General features: G+C 33.3%; 9 protein-coding genes across 9 annotated transcripts; 6 read left to right on the forward strand and 3 right to left on the reverse strand.

The window, feature by feature from the left end:
• Nucleotides 1-1879: 1879 nt before the first annotated feature.
• On the forward strand, nt 1880-2305 carry ELE39_000579 (bucentaur or craniofacial development domain-containing; the record flags this gene model as incomplete). Its single annotated transcript, XM_067343619.1, has 1 exon — nt 1880-2305. The coding sequence occupies one exon, from the start codon at nt 1880-1882 to the stop codon at nt 2303-2305; it is 426 nt and encodes a 141-aa protein (XP_067199260.1).
• Nucleotides 2306-2638: 333 nt separating this feature from the next.
• ELE39_000580 (Ydr140wp-like family archaeal-RNA methylase) lies at nt 2639-3403 on the reverse strand (the record flags this gene model as incomplete). Its single annotated transcript, XM_067343620.1, has 1 exon — nt 2639-3403. The coding sequence occupies one exon, from the start codon at nt 3401-3403 to the stop codon at nt 2639-2641; it is 765 nt and encodes a 254-aa protein (XP_067199261.1).
• Nucleotides 3404-4492: 1089 nt separating this feature from the next.
• Nucleotides 4493-6436, forward strand: ELE39_000581 (uncharacterized protein; the record flags this gene model as incomplete). The annotated part of the gene is made up of 1 exon (XM_067343621.1): nt 4493-6436. The coding sequence occupies one exon, from the start codon at nt 4493-4495 to the stop codon at nt 6434-6436; it is 1944 nt and encodes a 647-aa protein (XP_067199262.1).
• Nucleotides 6437-8712: 2276 nt separating this feature from the next.
• ELE39_000582 (eukaryotic translation initiation factor 3 subunit 8) lies at nt 8713-11865 on the forward strand (the record flags this gene model as incomplete). The annotated part of the gene is made up of 1 exon (XM_067343622.1): nt 8713-11865. One exon carries the CDS (start codon nt 8713-8715, stop codon nt 11863-11865), a length of 3153 nt encoding a protein of 1050 aa, XP_067199263.1.
• Nucleotides 11866-12061: 196 nt separating this feature from the next.
• On the reverse strand, nt 12062-12454 carry ELE39_000583 (uncharacterized protein; the record flags this gene model as incomplete). The annotated part of the gene is made up of 1 exon (XM_067343623.1): nt 12062-12454. One exon carries the CDS (start codon nt 12452-12454, stop codon nt 12062-12064), a length of 393 nt encoding a protein of 130 aa, XP_067199264.1.
• A 716-nt stretch (nt 12455-13170) lies between these two features.
• Nucleotides 13171-14172, forward strand: ELE39_000584 (uncharacterized protein; the record flags this gene model as incomplete). The annotated part of the gene is made up of 1 exon (XM_067343624.1): nt 13171-14172. One exon carries the CDS (start codon nt 13171-13173, stop codon nt 14170-14172), a length of 1002 nt encoding a protein of 333 aa, XP_067199265.1.
• Nucleotides 14173-14552: 380 nt separating this feature from the next.
• Nucleotides 14553-15662, forward strand: ELE39_000585 (Rrp8p like methyltransferase involved in rRNA processing; the record flags this gene model as incomplete). The annotated part of the gene is made up of 1 exon (XM_067343625.1): nt 14553-15662. One exon carries the CDS (start codon nt 14553-14555, stop codon nt 15660-15662), a length of 1110 nt encoding a protein of 369 aa, XP_067199266.1.
• A 476-nt stretch (nt 15663-16138) lies between these two features.
• On the forward strand, nt 16139-17689 carry ELE39_000587 (general transcription factor IIE polypeptide 1 GTF2E1; the record flags this gene model as incomplete). The annotated part of the gene is made up of 1 exon (XM_067343627.1): nt 16139-17689. One exon carries the CDS (start codon nt 16139-16141, stop codon nt 17687-17689), a length of 1551 nt encoding a protein of 516 aa, XP_067199268.1.
• Nucleotides 17690-17709: 20 nt separating this feature from the next.
• On the reverse strand, nt 17710-20442 carry ELE39_000588 (uncharacterized protein; the record flags this gene model as incomplete). The annotated part of the gene is made up of 1 exon (XM_067343628.1): nt 17710-20442. The coding sequence occupies one exon, from the start codon at nt 20440-20442 to the stop codon at nt 17710-17712; it is 2733 nt and encodes a 910-aa protein (XP_067199269.1).
• Between the last annotated feature and the right edge of the window lie 636 nt (nt 20443-21078).

A 21078-nucleotide genomic window follows, 5' to 3' on the forward strand; every position in this document is an offset into this window, starting at 1 on the left:
AGGAGAAATAAAATAAAGTGATTATAAAGAAAGAAGGGGGGAAATTTATATTCTAGATTTATTAGAATAATATTAATAGCATTTTGTGAAATATAAGTGAATTCTATGTGATCTCAAGAAGGAATTTGCGAAAAGTAAACTTGAAATTCAAGAGATTCCTCCATATAAAAGCGCCCATCACTTTGGTGGAAATAAATTTAATGTTCTTCAGCTTTGTGGATTGGATTAATGAGTGGGAACATTTGTGAGAGGTAAACGCAAAACCACATAATCCACAGACAAAAAGTCATCATTATTACCACAACAAGAGAAATCCTGTGGTGAAGAAGTTAATAGTGTGTAATTTGCAGTTCTAGCCATCAATTTAATGCCAAATTGATCTGTTTTGTATTACTATTTGTAAACAAAATCAGCAAAATGACCAGAAAAAAATGCATCTTTTGGCCAGCAAAAAATGTGAATCGGTTATTAAACTTACTTTGCAGTATCAGATCTAGAAAGATTCTTACTTCCCTTAATACCAAAATATACTGTTGAAGAAACTGCAGCAATGAACCCCAGTACTCCAAAAATCATTGAACCAAAAATCGCATTATCATAAGGAGGAGCCATAATTTCTCAAATACTCAACAATAACTCCAAGATTCTTGTTCTTTATTTTACAAAGCTATTTTTAAGCCTTTTTTTAATTTCTATATTTTATTTTTTATATCTTTATATTGAATAATTTTTTAAATTATTGGTTTGGGCGGGAAAACCTTTCCATTTAGCCATTGTGACAACTAATTAGCCATATTATTAAGAGGGAAACAGGGAAAATTAATATCAAAGTAAATAAAAAGCTGGAAAAATATAATACTGTGGTGAGAAATAAAAATATTTTTATCAAAAAACGGATGTAATATATAAGAACTAACTTCGTATAGTGGAATTTGATAAAGTTTTATATTTTTTTCATTATATATTGATGTGTTGAATAGTATTTTAGATATAGAAGATTCAATTTCTAAGAAGAAGAAATAAAACTTAAATTTATCTATATAGCTGACTATATATTAGTCTATTAATTTATAATATATACTCATATTTACTATTAGAAAATATATGCTGGGGATTAATAATATATAGGGGGATTCTATATATTTTGATAAGCATTTCATCGAGTCTATTTTGAGGTTGATTGGTGTGTGTAAAGTATGGCAACTATTAATAATGCAGTATTTCTATCAGATGATGAAGAGGATGAGTCCTTTCATGGATCTGATGCCTCTTCTATAGTAGAAAGTGAAAGGTAAGTTTAATACAAGGTAAACTTTCGAGTATTTAATTACATCGCTTTAAATTAATAAATACGAAAGTTCTGAGGAAGAGGAGTCCGGTTCAGCAGCCAGAAAATCGAAAAAACCATCTTTAAAGGATGTAATTAATGATAGAAAAGTAGACAAAATATATAAAGAATTATTGGAGGAATCTAGAAAGGAATTCCAAGAAAGAGTATCCACAGTAAGCAAAGACCATTTTATGTTGGAATTTCAAAAGAAATGTTTTGATCCATCGAGAAAGAAAAATTCTGACTTACGTGAGTTAAAGCACTATGTGGATCTTGGTGTAAGTTTAAAATTCACATAAACTAATAGAGTAACAGTTGGGAAAAATTATCACGGGATTCTCGGCACAGCAAAATCTATAAAATAAAGAAAGCATCGCAATTCCTGCCAACTTAATTTCTATTTGATATTAAATGATGATTCACTAATTTCTTCGTAACTCTTTAACTCAGATCTCTAAAGTGTTTGAAAATCCAATCAATTTTGACATTTCAAAATTTAAAACTTCAAGTCGAAGCCTGAGCAAAGAATCGGAGGAAGAAACCTGCAGGATGATTGAGCAAGCCTTGGGAAGTTTGGAAGAAAAAGGGGTGCGATATATTGATAAGAAAGTTAAATACGCAGGAGAAACATACACCATTAAAGAAAAAATTGACCCAGAAACATTTTCAAGGAAAAAAGCACGGGCATGCTCCACAGGAATGCAAGCTCTTGATGAAATTGTTGCTAGCCTCAATAAAGAAATTAGCATAAACTCAATCCAAAAATCACATTCTGATTGGACCGAATTCAGGCAGATGGCGGGCTTAGAATCTCAACTTGAGCGCCAAAGAAAGCATGGCTATATTTCTAAGGCGGCATTTCTACAAAAAGCAGATTGGAAATTACATGAAAAAGAGCTTGAGATTAAGAAGAGAAATGGAGGTAATAGTAATCTCAGCAGTAGTGGTATTGCAAGTGGCTCAGGTGGTAATTGAGGGAAATAAGTGTGGGCTTACAATTTTTTCCAGAGATAATCTCTTTTAGGTCATAATTCAATTTGAAAAGAAAATTGGATATATTAATACTGTAGAATAGCAGTAGCTAATATATTATACTAAAAAATACAACTCTAAACTAGTTTTATATTTCAATATTAATAGAAGTGTTAGTTCATGCACCTTTTCTAATTGTATGCTGGCGCCTTAATTCGTGTTTTTTGGCAAACATTTCAAAAGTATGTTTGTGTTAGGCGGGGATGTTTATAAATATATGTTATTAGAAAGGAATATACGTCAATTCTTGCGTATTTTAGAGTGCGGACAAATGAACTATTTTGGGGCTAATTTAAGAATGTACAAATGCTCCAGCTGAACTTTTCGATCAATAATGAACTGAGCATTCCAACCAGAGTATCTTGGGTCTTTCAGGATTTGCTCAAACGTAAATTTAGGTAAATTGTTTTCTTCCAAAAGTAAGTAGCAAACTCCATCTTGAGCTAAAACATCTACCAAGCATGGAAAATTGCGGAATTGATCTTCAATTCGAATAATCTCTTCTTCTTGAGGTTGGTTGTTAGTTTCAGATAAAATGAGTCTTTTGTCGCCAAATAGAAAATAGCTCACAAAAAATAAACCATTGGCCCCACCAGACCATGCAGAATCAATACCGCAATTCAAAATGGATCTATTGAGCTCTTTGTTCGAGCTCGGAACATAAGGTGGGTTGAAGATAATTATCTCAAATAGTCCTCGGTTCTTAATAAAACAAGTAAAAAGACTCATTTTTACTAGTTCTATTGAACCATTTATTTTATTGTTTGAAACAACCCTTCTCGACATTTCCAATGCATTTATATTTACATCAACCAAATAGGCAATAGGTAAAGGAGGCCCTTCCTCCAATTCTTTTATTATTTTCAATAAACATGCCGTCAAATATCCACTTCCGCATCCTATTTCACAAATCAGTCTTGGCTTTAGCTTCAAAATCTCACTCTTTTCCAAAATTAATGCATCCTCCATCAAGAAAGAATCTTCTGAGGGTTCATAAACGCTTTCCCAATCACTTCTATTCGTGAATGACAGACTTATCATTTTCAAAGTTTTCAAGTTAATTTAACATTAGCTTTTTGCCACTTTTAGTACTAGTAGCCCATTTATTCCTTATGAATCATTTGCGTCCTTACTCCCACTTGGTCCATGTAACTATTGCTTACTTCTATTTTCTGCCTTAATTATGCAGGTTCTCGTTTCAATGACACTCCCAAAGAATAATTAGGAACAATCTCATAATTTGAATTTCTGTACTTTAAATTCAGATTTTAATCAGTACAATCAAAATTGACCGCCAGCGCCATGCGCATTTATATCTGTTGCACAACCGTCAACTATTAATACCCCTAAAACTTTAAAAAAAAAAATCTAAAGAAAATCACTGAGAAGCTTTAGAAACAAACTCATTTTTTGAAAAATAACATATTGAAAATTTAATTATAATGAAAATCCTGGTAGATTTTTCTCCGAAATCTTTTGTGATCTCAGTCCCAATATGGGGGGGAAGGAAAAGGGAGTTGTTCGGTAAAAAAATACAGGTAACGTAGAGACAAATCTATCCATCTTGTTTCGTCATTTATAAATCCAATCTTCCAATTTTTATTATAAACTAATTAAATATTCTACATCTCCAAAAATCTCTTCTCCCCATACTAAACCTATTTTATTCCCCCGTTATTTATTTATGACGAGGAGACAAGACGTGCGGCAACCATTAAATTTAAATATAATAAATACTTTCAGATTTATATTAAATAGGGTGGAAGTTTTTATTAAAGGAAATTATCAAGTATTAAATAGTAGTATTAAAATTATACACGGCAATAGAGTAGGTATCAATCCATAAGTAAGGATAAGTCATAATTGAATTTTAAGGGGAGTTCAAGGGGAATAAAGAAAAATATATATATGTTTATATATATATATATATATAAATATAATATATTCTTAACGTAATACTGACTGAAAAAGTAAATAAGAGATTATTGGCACGATCTCACTTATCTATTATTTGGGTAAGATTGTCAGTAAAGATTCAACCAAATTAGGCTGTGTATTTATTATTATGTAGTCAAGACAACCAATATATTGTAAGAATTTAATAAAAAAATGTTTACTTTGGACTTTTAAATGAGACTGAAAAACTTATGTATTTTTTCAATTTTTATACTTTTGATAACGACTGTAAATAATAAATGTTTTGCTTCGAATGTGGGATTTAATTCATTGATTTCAGCTTCATATGTACAACAGAATCAACAAAGAACAGCTGCATTGGCAGCTTATAAAAAGAAGATTAATGACTCTAACAAAAAGATATTTAAACTAAAAAGAACGTTATATAGGATTTTGCAAATTCAGGATAGTAATCAGTCCGGACTCACTTTCAACTCAAATTCTAAAACTACAAGGGCTTCAGATAGACATCAAGATAGTATTCCTGCGATTAAATTAAGTGATAATATAAGTAACACTTCCGATAGTGACGAAATTGAAAAGAAACTTGCTGAGGTTGTTGTCTCTTTACTAGATGAACAAACTAAATTCGTAAACTTACTTTTGAAAAGAATAGTAATATTTTGGAATCCTAATTTTAACTTTGGAGTAGATATCTCATCCAAAGAAGCAATAGAGCGAGGATTTCTTGATATGCTTGGCTTGGGGAACAAACAAATATGGAGTGGATCTACTTACGGAGGTAAGCTCGCAAGAGCTATAGACTCTGAAAATAGAGTACAAGAGTCAATATCGAAATTGATAGGTCTTACTGAATTGTATAGATATTCAATGGTTTATAACTATATTCATATTATCGGTTCTATTTACAGGCATACAAAGAATTTTGAGAGGACTGTAAGGTCAAGACTTAGATTATTCAAAAGTATGAGAGAGAGATTGATAAGCACAAGAGATTCTTTAGCCTTGTTATTAAATGTTGACTTGCCTGACGATGTTGATTTACCATACCCTGTCTCACCTCCTTGCTATCTGAATGTGGGTGAGAATTGCGATGAAGAAATGTACAACCAGATTTTGAATGAAATAGCTTTTTTCAAGGAAGTTCAGGACGAAAATAAAGAACTTTCAATTAGAATTCGTAATGGGTCCTGTGGAATTCATGAAGTCACAGGATGCACATCTTGTGAGATCAAGAAAGTGAGGGTATCTCTAATTGATTGGGCATTCAACGACATCCAAATAGATTTACTTAGACTGGAGAGGGATTTGAAGCTTTGCAAGGAAACAATTAAACAAAATAATGGAGGAGAAGAACCATCAATTTCCAGGCTTAATGGAGGTGTAGAGGGCTTTGTCCTAAGTCCAGGTGGTAGCTTGCATGACTCTGAAGAATACGTATCTGAATTTGATGATCAGGATAATTATCAGGAAGAGGCAGAATTAACTTCTAATGCTTCTGATGGCTTTGAAAGTGGTGCAAGACCTACAGGTGCTCTTACTAGAAGAGGACGAACTTGTGAGAGCACAGAAATTAAGAGATATAAAAGAAGATCTTTTCAAAAGGCATCTAAAAGAACCTCGAAACGAAGATATCTTAAAACAAGAAGAACAAAGATGAAAAGGAGACTTAAGAATTTTGAAATAGATTCAATAACTGGAAATAATAATTGTGGTGATGGTTCAAATATGAACAATTTCCAAAACGATGGGAAGCAAGCTACAGATTTTAAAAGTGGCGATTCCTCTTTTTCAAGCATAAAGGGTGACAGTATTGTGAGAAAAGGGTCTGTCTTGGGTGGAAACCACAAGAAAACAACCGAAATTAATGGTCCGGGTATCTATTCTCCGTTTTCCAGCTTCTCTGACAATAGCACCAACTTTACGGATTCTGAATCAGAGTCAGAAATGGACATAGGCTCACCTCTTAATAGTGACACTCATGTAAGTACCAAGACGTCTGAGTTTCCTAGCTCCGCCACTCGGCAAAGTAACGGAGCTCCGGAAACCAAAAGAGGTCTTTCTTCAAATGAACCTTTCCAGTCACCTGAAGCTGAAGTTGCTCACTCTCTTTCTAACACCCAAATCAGTAAGAGAAGAAGAAATAAAAGAAGGTGATGTCATTTCCAATTTGGCGCCGCCATAATTTACCGACAGCTCTACATGCGTTTTGTTTGGCAGAGTTTTATGACTAGAGTCCGAAAGAAAATTAAGATTAAAGATTTATGGTTTATAGAAAGACTTGTTTGTATTAGCACTTTCTAGTCTGCCAGTCTACACGAACTTAGATAAAGTCAGAACTAACTGTGCGACTGGAGGTAATTGTTAGACTTCGATATTTAAACGCGATGGTTATGCAGTATGCAGATATTTTTTAAGGAAAAGATTGAGAAATGCTGAAGATAATTAGATGGTGAATAAGAAGAGGGAGGCAGAGATGTGTTTTCTTCTTTCTCCCCCTTCAATTTATGAGAAAGAAGAATCGCTTGAACTTATTTTAGAGCTATAATGTAAGATGGTTTTATCGTATATGTTTGGGATATTCCCATATGTTTGTGGTTGTATTGTTGGTATTAATTATACGTCAATTTGAAGATTTTTGGGTTTTTTTTCAAATTAGAAGAATTAACAACTTTAATTCCTCTACTAGTTCGGCTAATATGGGGAAGAGAGGTAGGTTGTAGAGGCTGGGTAGGGACTAAAGCGTCGAGGGTGAGGAGGGAGATTGGGACTTATATTGTGGAGTTAGAATGAGACTATGGAATATTGGGTATGGAGATCTTTATTTTAGAATGGTACTTAGTAATTCATTAGCTCTGTACTAAAGTCTAAAAAGATGCGTTCAGACCTTGAGAAAGGTATAAGTTTGATTTTGTGTAGAGGAAGGGGTGTTCACTTGTTGATGTTTTCTTGATTCTGTTACTTTTGCTTATCAGATTCACGTTTCTTCTTTTCTTCCTCTCTATTTTCAGAAGGGAGCCAATTAACTTTGTTTCTGCAGTATATTGGCCACGAAGGAACACAGACCTGAAACTTAAAATTAAAGATGCGAAGTTACTGATTCTGGAAACTCACCAAAAGAGTGATGGCCAGTCCCACTAGAGTTGTTAAGACCGTATAATAGAACTTCTGGTAGTAGAACCCAATGATGAAAGATATAATCCCCGTAAATACAACCAGTCGTTCTTGAATTTTATATGCTAGATCCTGTCCGATAAAATCCTTATTTTTAGATAAATGTAAGTATTTTAAGTCCATATTATTAAAAAGCAGTTTTTCTCCAAACTTACGTGGACATTCTCCTCTAAACAGTTCTTGATGTGTAGTATTGTTGCTAACATCCTGTTTGCTTAAGCTTTTGCTTTTTTTTCAAGTTGTAGATCGATGGATTTTTGGAAGCGTATACTTTAAATTTATATTGTTAGAATAAGTTCGAATTAATTGTGTGTGGCACGAAGTTTGTTTAGTTTCTGTCTCTGGAATTTTGCAGAAAAAAAAACTTTAATTTTCTCTTGTAAAACTTGGTATTGCTGTCCGTTATCCCAGTATATTAGAGAATTGCTCGTTTCGGTACTTGAGAGTGGCAGCAGCAATTTTAATTGTTGTTTGTTTATTTTAAAGTGAGAGAAATAATTGAAAAAAAAAACCTTTTAAATTCCTAATTAGAATATTTCTAATTCTCTCACAATTTGATTTTTTTTGTTATTTTATTACTATTTTACATTATATGGTACCACTTAAATTTTCCCCCTAAAAAATCCTATACCGGCTAAATTATAATTAAAAAAAAATGTTATGAATAAAAAATGCCGGTACAAAAAATAATAATTAGGAAAATTGCCCGCCCAAATGCCAGTTAGGGACAAATAAAATAAAATTAATTAGAGACGGAATATAATAAATAAAATTTAATTATTAATTAACGGTATTAACATTAATTAAGATGCCGGTATAATGACGAAAAATTGAGAAAAATTGAAAAAACTTTATTTTCTCTTTTTTTTAATATATTTATATAAGAAGAAGAACAACAAAGAAAACGCAGAATAGAATAGAACCCTATAGCTGGGAGGTTCTGTGAGAAGTTTGTTGGGTGGAAAAGATCAAGAAAATAAAGAGTAAGGTGCCACTAATTGAGAGGTTGACTAAGGATTATTAGATAATTATAGCTGACTCTTAAGGTTTAAAAAGAGGTACTGGTTAAATAGATAATACTGAGTAGAATCAGTAACGAATATAGCGAAACTTATAAAAGAAGCAAGGCTTTATAAGTCTTGAAATTTAAGAGATCATATTTAAAATTACCTTAAGATTAAAGATTGGATATCAATTTAGATTGAATAAAGTTGTTTATAGAAAGGAAAGATTTGTGTTTATATTAGAAACAAGTAATCATGCAGGGCAAATTTTGGGCAGAAGGCTCTGAGTCTTCTTCAATGGACTCCTCCAATAGTGAAAGTGAGAGCTCGTCTGACTCCGAGATGGAGATGCAGGCAGCCCGTCGTCGTCAAAGAGAGATGAACAACTCGAGATGGGCAATAGACTCTGACTCAGATAGTAGTGAAGACGACCGTAGAGTTGTTCGAGGAGCTAAAGAGAAGTTTCATGATGAATTGAGAATGATTATTAGAAGGGTTAATAATCACGTAAAAGTATCAGATTTTAGCTCTTTAAGTGACGAATACGATAAGTTATTAAAGTGTATGCAAAAATCTCACAATGCTATTAAGGACTATGGAATTCCAAAGTTTTTCATTTCGATTTTAGTTGAGCTAGAGGCGTTTTTAGATGAGAAATTTAGAGACAAGGAGGCCATTAAGAAACTTTCGAAGGCAAAAGCCACAAGTTTCAACACTTTAAGGGCTAAATTTAGGAAATCAGTAGAAGAGTACCGTGAACAAATGGATGACTGCAAGAACAATCCTCTTTCCTATCAGGATGACGAAATAAGTGACGATGATTCAGACTCTGACTCATATTCAAACTCTTCTGATTCCGATTCTGACTCCTCCAGCTCATCATCTTCGTCAAGATCAAGTTCAGATTCAGGCTCAAGCTCAGGCTCAGGATCTGATTCAAATGGTAATAGAAGTGGCTCTGATTCATCATCATCGGATTCTGACTCATCATCATCTTCTTCTTCATCATCCTCAGAATGGTCATCTTACGAGGACGAATACGAAGATCGTCACGCATCTGCACTGGCAAAGTGGGGAACCAGAACAAAGAATGTGAAAAAGAAGGAGAGTGGAAAGAAGGTTAATCGCCAAAAGCAAGTTAAGAGAGACTTCCAAGAGACTACAACTAGCGGAGGAACCAGTAACAATATTCCTTCTGGAGATCTCTTGTCGTTTGAAGGTGAGGTAACTGTAGAAATGATTGTGGAAAAAGTGGGTGAAATCGTGGCAGCAAGAGGGAAGAAAGGAACTGATAGACAAGAACAGATTCGTCTGTTAAAAAAAGCTGCAGAGATATCCAGACCACTCTCACTCCAAGCTTATGCAGACGTGCTTACCCACTTAATATCGGCTCAATTTGACACAATTACTGGAGCTTTCCATTGTATCACATCTGGAATATGGTCAGAGATCTGTGACAACATCAACATATTGCTGGATCTAGTTTTACTCAATAACAAAGACAAAAGAGTTTACATTTCAGGCTTCCAAAGCTTCATTTCATCTAAAGATAAGAAAAAAAAGGCTTCAGGAGAGAATTCCAGTGTTGGCACCAATTCAGGAGTTGATAATCAAGGAAATAACTTGGACACTGAAAATGCCAATAATGACGAGAACTCTTCTCTAGGTGATATTGTGGATCTAAAGGAACAAGACAAAAGCACAGTCACTTTTCTTGTATCATTCATCGAAAGACTTGATGGAGAGTCCCTCAAGGCACTGCAACTTACAGATGTACATTCGAGCGAATACAAAGATAGACTCGTTCAGTCACTTCATCTTTTGGCGCTCTTGTGGAGATGCTATAAGATTTGTGAAGAAAGAGGCTATTATGACCTTGTTTCTAGTCTCTCAGTACACCTAATCAACCAACTTCATTTTAAAAACGACTCCCTTGCCATAAAAGTCTGGGAGTTTGTCAGACAAATCCTTGAAAGGACAGTCAATTCGTCTCTAAGTCCTGAGGAATTAAGCGCCAACCCTGACTCACCCAGCACTGTTTGCACGGGAAAAATTCCTGACATACCGGTGCCAAAGAAATTCAAACCAAGCGAGCTTATTACAGAGTTGGTGAGGAATGTTTACAAATATGGAGACTCTAAGGACAAACTAAGAGTTTTGATCCAGCATGTTTATAATATGGCACTCCATGACAATTATAATGAGGCAGTGAACTTATTCCAGTCTATAGGAGTATATGACATGGCTCTGGGGTCTGATGTGAATATTCAGATCCTGTACAACAGATCTCTGGTCCAGCTTGGTCTTTCTGCATTTAGGCTTGGACAGATTTCTGAGGCCCAGCAACTGCTGAGCGAGATTTGTATGCCAAACAGAAACAGAGAACTGCTTGCACAGGGTATGAGCAACATGAAGTCTCAAGAGAGAACACCAGAACAAGAACGAGCTGAGAAGAGAAGACTTTTGCCGTACCATATGCATCTTTCACTTGAAGTAATTGACTGTATTTACCTCATTTGTTCTATGTTACTTGAGGTACCTTATTTGGCTTACCACAAATCCTTGATTATGCAGAATGAAGCAGCAAACAGCCATGTTAAACTGAGACCCATTTCTAAGCAGTTCAGGAGACTACTAGAGCAGTATGAGCGCCAAGCTATTACTGGGCCTCCTGAGAGTCTTAGGGACACGATCATTGCTGCAACAAGGTCTCTCCAGCTAGGTAAATGGCGGGAATGCAGAGACTACGTCTTTTCTTTATCAATTTGGGATTATAACCAAGAAGATTTACAACAGACACAGGAAAGATTGGAGTTAAATATCAAGCAGGAGGCACTCAGAACATATTTATTTACCTATGGACACCTTTACAGCTCATACTCTGTTGGGAATCTAATTGAGATGTTTCAGCTCCCAAGAGAGAAGATTCATTCACTTCTTTCTAAGATGATGCTTAAGAATGAGTTACAAGCTCTATGGGATCAAACTGGTGAGTTTGTTCTATTAAACCACAAGCAAGCAAGTAAGATTCAGAATGATTCCTTAATTGTTGCTGATAAGCTCTTACAATTTGTTGACTGTAACGAATCTATGATCTCTTCTAAAAGTAATGCAAGTGGAGGTAAAAACCCAAATACTATCAATAACAGAAACTCTGCAGGAACGGGGAATCCCAATAATCAGGGAGTAGTAGGAGGAGGAGGAGGAGGGTCAGGTTCTGGACAAGGTGGACCAAGTAATTCGAATAATTCAAATTCATCCGGTGCTGGTAATCAATCATTCAGTTCTAATTATTATTCAAGAAAAACTACCTCTGGACAGTATAATAAACATAAAAATGCTCCGTCATCATCATCGGTACCTTCTTCTACTTCATCGTCTATGAACGTTAGACCAATCCGTGTATGAAGATTTGCGTTTTACAAGACTCAAATAGTGCGTGAAGCACTTTGAGCTAACTGGAAAGGCTCCAAAATTAAAGAAAAGAGGCAGTTTCCAGGTATAAAAGATTGCTCAATTCTTCCTTTATATTTATTCATTGGACTTTAGGCACAAATATTAATTAGAAAAGAACTTGAATGGCTAGCATTCTCATCTGAAGACATTATGAATACCTCCACATTATACTTAACGTATCTATATAGTTGATATTCTGTAATTCACATTTTATACATTCTTTTAAGTATTCTTTACTATTTTCAAGTTTTTGAGTAATTTTTTCCAACTTCATTTTATCCTGAAATTCTTCAGCTCCCTCTATATGATCCGCATCTCTGTATAAATTTTCCAAGATACATTCACAAAACTCTTTCTGATCTCTACACAAAGTCTCAATCTTGCTATATAACTTATCATACTCATCCATAATATTAAAGTCTTTATTATTGCCATTTTCTAATATACTGTTTCTTGTGATCTCGATTGCAGCCAAAACCCCTACTTCAATATTCTTAATCCAATTGCAGATCTCCATATTTCTGTGTATTTCGTGAGTCATACTCACTACAAAGGTTATTTCAGGTAACTTTTCCAGGCCAAAAATTGCATGCCTTTTATGATCTAGTTTTCTCTTATGCTTTTTTCTTCTAGAAAACAATTCAGTCCCGGGAAATTCACATAAGATATAGACTATAGTTATTGAAAAAAGAGAGATCTTGTCCAGGTAGCTGATTACGAACTTATTCTTTTCCTATTATCTAATCACCAAATACTTTTAATTTATATACTACTAATAATTGCATGTTGGCGCCAGTGGCGGGAAATTATTTAGTATTTATTATTTTATATTAAAAGTAAAAAAATAAAAATAGTGGGAAAATAATAAGTCAAAGTAAAATTGTTAGCAATAATCGAGTACAATAAAATAGGAGCAGAATTTTGTAAGAAATAGACAATAGCTTCAGCTCTATTAATCAAGAAATCTGTGAGTAGTCCCGGCTATAATTATTCATTTCTAGTCGTGAATAACTTTTAAAAAGAAAAATAACCCAGGAATAAAAAGCTAATATGAACTAGAGCAATTATTTAAATTGTAAGAATAGGTCATAAACTTTACAAATCTCACGTCTGGATGAGTAATTAAAACTGGGAGGTAACTGTAATAAAAATTTATACGTGTAAAAGGATGTATGAACTTGTATGGGTTTATGGAAGAGCTACTATAATACTTTAATTATTGAATATAGAAATTAAAATTGATCTAAGGTGGAAATAATGCTTGATATTAACTATAGGAATGTATTAAGTATTGGAGATCAACTATTTCCCGAGCTAGAGCTGAGGCCATTTCTGCTAAATTTACCCTTAAATAAGAATGAGAACACTAGGGATGGGATCAAAAAGAAGATTTATAGAAGTTTTTCTTACAAAATTGAAGAGTACAGAAAAGAGTTGAATATCTTCAAGAATGAGGATAATGTTTTTAACTTAATATTTGATAATATCGAGAGCTTGGATGAGAACCTATTAAAAAGCTTTTCTCATAAACTGGATTTGAATGACAAAGATAGCAAGGTAGTTGAAGAAGTTATAGGACTTTTAAATGATCCAAACATTTGTGGGTTCATCTTTATAATAGCAAAGCCGATTAATGGGGTTGGGCCAGGAAAAACCCTAAACTTTAAACCAGTTCTGGGAGCAGTGATTGAGCTTGTAGATGATAATGAAAGAGCGATCAGAATGATGTTTTGCAAGAGAAGACTCCCTTACAGTATATCTGAAATGCTGATTAGGCTTTCAATTGGTCGAGTTTTTATTCATGCACTCAAATGGAGCTACGATAATGGGGATAAGAAAAGAAAAAACAGCGGTAAGCTCGTTTCTATCTTGGATGAACACATCCAATTCTTCCCTATTCCCGCCTATAATATACTTGTCAATGAAATGAATATGTCGCCTCATTGGGAATTACCTTCAAAGAAAATTGCACATTCTGATAGCTTTAAAGCGAAATGCCCCTGTTACAAGTTCTCCAAATCAGAAGACTCCAGAAAATTCTGGGGAATCTCTGAGTCACGCTATATATCTACCATTAAATCAAACCCCGAAATTTTTGGATCCTTAATTAACTTGAGTGACTTTTCAAACTGCAACTTCTTCAAACCCCTGCAAAACAGCCCCAAATACAGTGAAAAGTTATCCAATGGATCTTCCTCTTTAAGCTCAAATATTGGCTCACCTTCTTCATCTACTCATAAAAAGAGAAGAACTGCGTAGCTTTTTTCTTTACCTAATACCCCTGTTCGGTAAACATGCATTTTTTTAGGGCGGGCGAGTCTCCCCGCCCTAACGGTTGGCTACTAATGTGTATAAATGAATCAGAAGAGAATACTGATGCGAGTTGGAACAGTGTTGAATATCAGGTTTTTTATGAAATCTGGAACACTTAAAGAACAATTGATAGGGAAGTTGAGTCGGTTTGAACATTTTTTGTAGAAGGTGGAATAGAGAAGTGGAGTGAAGTCCCTTTAATCAAAGCGCATTAAAAAAGAGTTTAATTAATTATAGAGCTCCCGGTCTCGAAAAAAAAAGCAAGAAAAAAGTGTTAAAGCTGGAAAAATTGGTTGATTTGTCAGTAAACGCGGCCATAAACCATTATGTTAAACATTCGAAGCAAAGGTACAAAGCCAATAAAAGGGACAGGGCTTTCAAATCCCAAAAGTATTGGTATTAAGAAACAAGATGCTTTAGAGATTGTTGTTCAACCTAGTAATATTCATGCTAGTAATTGTGGAAGTAAAAAAACAATTCATAATGAAGGCAAGAGTTCTAAAATTAAAACAAATAATCAATTAACTGCAAATACTTGTCCTCTACTAATTGAAAATAGTGGAAACAACATAGTTTCAACCAGACTTCAAGGAAGTTTATTTAGAAAGATTAATGAGTTTCTGTATACTAGCAATAGCGAAAAAGCATTTAGCGAATATATTAAGGATGGTAATATGTTCGAGAACTACCATAAAGGTTATGAAATTCAAAAGAAATCTTGGCCTCTAGACCCTCTGGATGTTATAATTAGTTATATTTCAAAGAATAAACATCTTAAGATTATTGGAGATTTTGGATGTGGAACAGCCAAAATAGGCCAAACTTTTGGTCATATTAAAGGATACAAAGTCTACTCTTTTGATCTAAATTGCCCCAAAGAAATCTCTGAAAAATATAATATCACTATTTGCAATATGAAAAATATACCTTTAAGCTATAAAGTCTTAGATTTAGCAGTATTTTGTCTTAGTCTTATGGGTACTGACTGGCCTTTATTCATCAAAGAAGCATGTAGAGCTCTCAAGGATGGCGGAATTCTGATTATCGCAGAAGTATCATCAAGAATTGAAGACTCCCAATCTTTTGTATCAAGTCTACAAAAACAACTTCATCTTGAGCTAGTCCAAGATCCCACCAACCTTACCAACTATTTTACTTTGTTTATATTTAGAAAGAAATTGCCTTCTGCCAATCAACCCACAAGCTTACCTACTTATATACAAAACTTAGCTTTCAGTCGTTTTTCAAGAAAAAACAGGCACTATTTTTCAAGCCTCAAATATAAATATGGGCTTAAACTTTATTGGATTCACAGAGTCTCCAGAAACCTTAAGTCCCTCAAACTTGCCAATCTACCACTTCCTAATTTCTATCATGGAAACAAATTTTATATTGATCCCAAATTACTTAAACCTTGCATGTACAAGAAAAGATAGCTTAATTTATATTTTCACTTGCTATATTTCTTTTTTACCCTGCTCTTATCTAAATATTTTGGCCATTAGGCGCCAAATTTTTAGCGCCTAATGGGTATCGAATATTTAAGATCGTAGAAGAATTAACTAAAAGTAATTTTTTTTTAATTGTTATTTACAGGAGAAAGGAGTGGAGTAAGGAAAGTAGAAAGCTATAGAAGCAGGTGATCGTTTATAGGAGTACCAATTTTACTGGTAGAAATCATTTTGGTTTGCCAATAAATATATAAGCTAACATTTTTGAAACTTTTAATATTAATAAGGTATTAAATTAATTAGAAGAATTAAATAAAGGTTTGACTAACCACTTTTTTTTTTAATTTGATTAATGTTGCAATAATATATTAACTAACTTTAACTTTATTGATTTACTATACATTAATAGCTTGTTGTAACATATTATATATCCATACTAAAGTACATTATTCTACTTGTATATGAATAAACAAGACTCGCATCCAAACAGAAACAACCATGATACCCAAAAATTTCCCTATAACCCGGAAAACTTTAAAACTTTTGTACAGATTCTTTTGAGGTTATTTCATGATTCCCCGGCAATCATTGTTGGAGATTGCTTAATTAGAGAACAAAAGTCATTCACAGATAGAGATCTTGCCAACAAATTAAACTTATCTGATAGACAGGTTAGAGAAGCCTTAAGACAACTAGAAGAAGATCTGATCGTTGTTAAGGATCAGAAATCGAATGATGGATCTCAGAGTCATAATTCAAGCTCTGATCAATCTTCAAATAAAAATAGCTTCATTAATAGCGGCACTCTAAACTTTTCCACAGATCTTGAAAGTAAATACTCTTCAAGCCAAGGAGGATCTGGGTCCAATTCTACATATTATAACAATAGCAATACTGGACTACCTTCTAACAGAATTGGTCCATCCTTTTATAGGATTAATCCATATTTACCTGCTGTTGTTGAATGGCAATATACTACAATTATTCATGAAATTGATCAAGAAATCAAAGATGCTGTGAATCTCGATGAATTAGTTTGTAATAGATGTAATGCCAAGTATTCCTCGCTTGAGGCCTTATCATTAGATTTAAATCCAGAAGATGGGTTATTCTTATGTAGATTTTGCAACGAGAAACTTAAATCGGTTGATTCTGCTTCTTTTAGAAATGCTGCCAAAGACAAAGCTGAAAGAATCAGATCACAACTTCAAATTCTCTTCAACTCTTTAGAACTTGTAAAAAATATGCACATTCCTGTATTCCCTCCATATCAAAGCAAGAATGATGCCAATTTTAATAAAACAAGATTCCTTAATAGCATTGAGAATGATGGCAATATTAATAGCAAAATACCGGATGATCAAACTACTACTAAGAATTCGTCTAATGAAACTTCTACCCCCATTTCAATAGATAATACTTCTTCCCCTTATAGCAACCAAAGTAACTTTAACGTGAGTATTAATCAGCCATCATCTGGTATGAAGAACTCAAACTCGTCTTCATCAATTTCATCATCATCATCATCCTCTCCTCAGACACTTCCCCAAAGTACAATTTCAAAGGTAAAGTTTGGAATAAAAATGTCCGCCAAATCTACAAGTTCAATCATTGGAACTTCTAGTAGTCGTCATTCCAAGCTCTCTGGTAATAGTACTGCTGTCAAACAAGAGTCTTCCAATACTTTTTCTTCTATGAACCTTTCTAGGAGCTGTCAAATTGATACCAATACTACAAAAATTACCAATAATAGCATTTCTAATACCGCCACTGATAGTATAAAAGGCACTGGACAGGAATCCAATCACCATGCACCTCTTATAACCAGCTTTTCCACGAAGTCTCCTACTAAAATCGAAGAGCCAACTTTCTCGGTTTCTGCTATTAAAGATAAAGTTTTTAAGATCACTGAAATTGATGACGATATAATTAATCAAATGACTGATACTGAATACTTAAAGTACGATGAACTACTTCAACAGTATCAAACTCTTGGATTGATTAATATATAATTTCATGTATAATATTATATTTAGGTACCTTTTTCTTCCACACAATCCATTATGTTGTTAATTATATTACTGTCAGGTGTTGAGTCTTTAGAACTAGGTACAAAACTAGTCCATTCTGTATTTAGATTTGTATTATTTTGTATTATGGAAGGAAATAAAGGTATCATCAGTGGATTTATGGATGGAATAAAAGATGGAAAGGCTTGGTATGGCAGTTGTGTAGAGGAATATACTCCAGGGTGACTTTCCATGCTTGCATGGCTAAATGCCTCATTATTTTGTACATTAGAGCCATTATTCACTCCAATACCATAAAATGTAGGATTGCAGCTCCCAAATAAAGGAGGCAAACAGAAATTCAAAGGTAAAATATTCCCAAAAACTGGAACGTTATTTGAAGAAATATTTCTTGAATTCATAGTTATATTGAATATTTGCATCAAATTTGATGCATTAAATATTTTTGGAATACAATATGGGAAATTAGAAGATGCTAACTTATCGGTATTATTGTCAATAATATTTCCAAAATTAATATGACTGGCCCCACAACTTAAATTATTCATAGTGTTATCATTTTCGTTATTTGTTTGAACCTCTTTTTTATTCTGTTCCTGAGTTGATAAGTAAAAGTTATAAGCAAGCTTGTATTGAGCTTCTCTCTCCATATTTGTAGAATTCAATGAAACCTTAAAGACTTGAGAAAACTTTTGACCCTGCTTATAGTAAGTCACTTTCCACCCCCTTGGCTTCTTCCACCATTCTATCTTGCTTGCTTGTAAGTCTACTTTTTCTTGATCCAGTTTTTGAATCTTACTAGCGCTTTCAGAATCATGGGTGTATCTTCTCTTTCTTAAAATCTTTTTTTCTAATACTTGATTTTGTTTTTCACCAATATCAATATATTTCCTGTTAAAGTTAAGGTTTTCAATATTATTATAATTACTGCTATCTTTGTTATCATCATAACAAACTTTGTTATGTCTCAACATATCGCATAAAATCTCCTTACTTTGTCCTCCTTTAATACCATATTTTATATCTAGTAAAGTATAAATACCGTTTGACATTTGCATGCAATGTTTCCCGCCTTGAAAAGTTTCAATTTGGTTTCCATTGAGTCCAGGAATTTTGCTAAGAATTGAGTTTGATTCCAGTAATTTTAAAGATGAATTACCAGAAAGTTCGGAATTGTCCAGGTTTTGGACTTTTCCTTGCAACCTTGTGCCAATCCTTCTTCTTTCGTTATAATTTGGATATACAGATCTGTATCCATTTTCCTGGATATCTACATGCATTAAATTCATGCATGACTTTTTGTGATTGATCATTGTATTAAAGCTCATCTTTGATTGAGAGTTTGAAACATTTCTACAATTAAATTGAAAGAAACCATTTCCATAGTTTGTACAGGCTATAGAAGAATACCCGACAAGGCCTCCTTCTAATAAGTAATTCAGATCATCATTGATTCTGGAGACATTTTCAATGATCTTGTCCCATTGGCTTAAATTGAGTTCATTCTTTTGGATGTCAATTTCTTCTGCTCCACTCATATTAATAATTTGGATGATGTCTTTTACCGCAAAGAAGAGCTGTAAGTCGCTTCTTATTGTTTTATTTAATACTTCTTTGACAGTTTTCACGCCAAAGATGGAGTCAAATATACCTCTAGCCACGAAGTGATAGCCATCACCCTCAGCCTGGTCAACCCCAAGCATCTGGGTAGTTTGACTAAATATCAAATCGTACTCTTCAAGTGAGAACTTTTTGTTTCTTGTATGCTCGAGTACCAAGCTTCTTAGTTGTTTTCTACAGTTTGAATGTAGTTGTTCCCACTCAAGATCTCTGCTATCGTATTCTTTAAGTCGATTAAAGAAATTGGAATCGAGAGATGAGAATAGTAACATAATCTTTTGAATTAAATTGACTGTTTGAGGTTCGTGAGAATTCTGGCTTAGGTGAAACTTCAAAGACGAAGAGGGATTATTGGAAGAGGAAACCAAAGAAGAGCCAAATTTATGGACTTCAGCGCCCTGACTTACCTTCGAATTTTTGTTTGCATTCCTATCAGAGCAATCCACTGATTTTCTTCTAGAACAAGATTTACTATTTTCTATAGATCCAATTTTCAAAAGAGTAGAATAAAACCCCTCAGGTGAACAGTTGATTGTGGTCCCATGTATCTTTTCTAAGAATTGAATTGCTCTCTTTGCAGCTCCTTCTTTACCAAACTTCTTACAACTCCATTGTTTACAAGACCACTCATTATTATTTAACCATTCTACAATTACTTTACGTTTTTCCTTGTCTTCTTTAATTACTGAATTAAACTTGGTTATCTTTAATTTAATTAAATTTCTATCACTTTCACAAGTTTGTACTTCATTTGGATATGAATTCAACTCAGTCTTGAACTTTTTATATTCTTCAAATTCTCTAATAGGAAAAGCCGGGTTACACTGATCAGTGGCTTGATCGCCACTACTAGCTGTTGTCGTTAAGTAATAGTTTTGAGAATTTACCCGGTCCATATTAGACTGAGAAAATACCTGAATTTGATCAAAATTTTGTATAATACTTTCACTATCACTCCTCAACTTATGAAAAACTAGTTCATTATGAAATCCATCTTCAATTTTTGATTTAACTCCAACTTGTTTGGAATTTTCTGCGGTAAAACAACATTCTGACTCTATTATAGATTGTTCTTTGAATAATAATTCCTCGTCAATTTTTGACTCACCAATCATTTTCTACTGATTTTACCTATTAATTACTGATTTGAAAAATCAATTTTGGTATGGAATTGTTATTCATCAAAACCTTAGTTATTCAAATTATTACTATTATCACTATTTTTATGATAGTAACAATCTGAGAAAATTCAAAACTTGTCAATTTTAATTTTTCATAATAATTTAGGCTATATATATATATATATATTCAAAAAAAAACTTAATATCTTAACTTAGTAAATCTCGGATATGTCTTCTTGAGAACAATCTGTTAAAAAGACTCTTTAATGAATTGAGATTCTCTAGACTGGGATTTGATAAAGAAAAGTCTATTTTAGAAAAAAAGATTTATTTGTATTATATACTCGTTAATTCCTTTGTTTTTTTTACTTAAATCCAAACTCTCTTTTTATTAACCAACTTTATGGTTTATGTACCTTAAAAAAATGTCTGAAATATTTCCAATATGCGTATGTATATATAAATACCCTGAATAGTCTAATACTCTTATATATATATATATATATATATATATATATATATATTTCCTTCCTTGAAATTGCCCACAATTATCTCCAATTTCTATCTTTGGAAATTTAATGTTAAGTTAGAAAGGCCTACTCACTTTTTTTAAATATTATTTATTATTTT

The sequence above is a fragment of the Cryptosporidium sp. chipmunk genotype I genome, assembly GCF_004936735.1.
Source record: "Cryptosporidium sp. chipmunk genotype I strain 37763 chromosome Unknown contig_13, whole genome shotgun sequence".
Lineage (NCBI taxonomy): Eukaryota > Apicomplexa > Conoidasida > Eucoccidiorida > Cryptosporidiidae > Cryptosporidium > Cryptosporidium sp. chipmunk genotype I.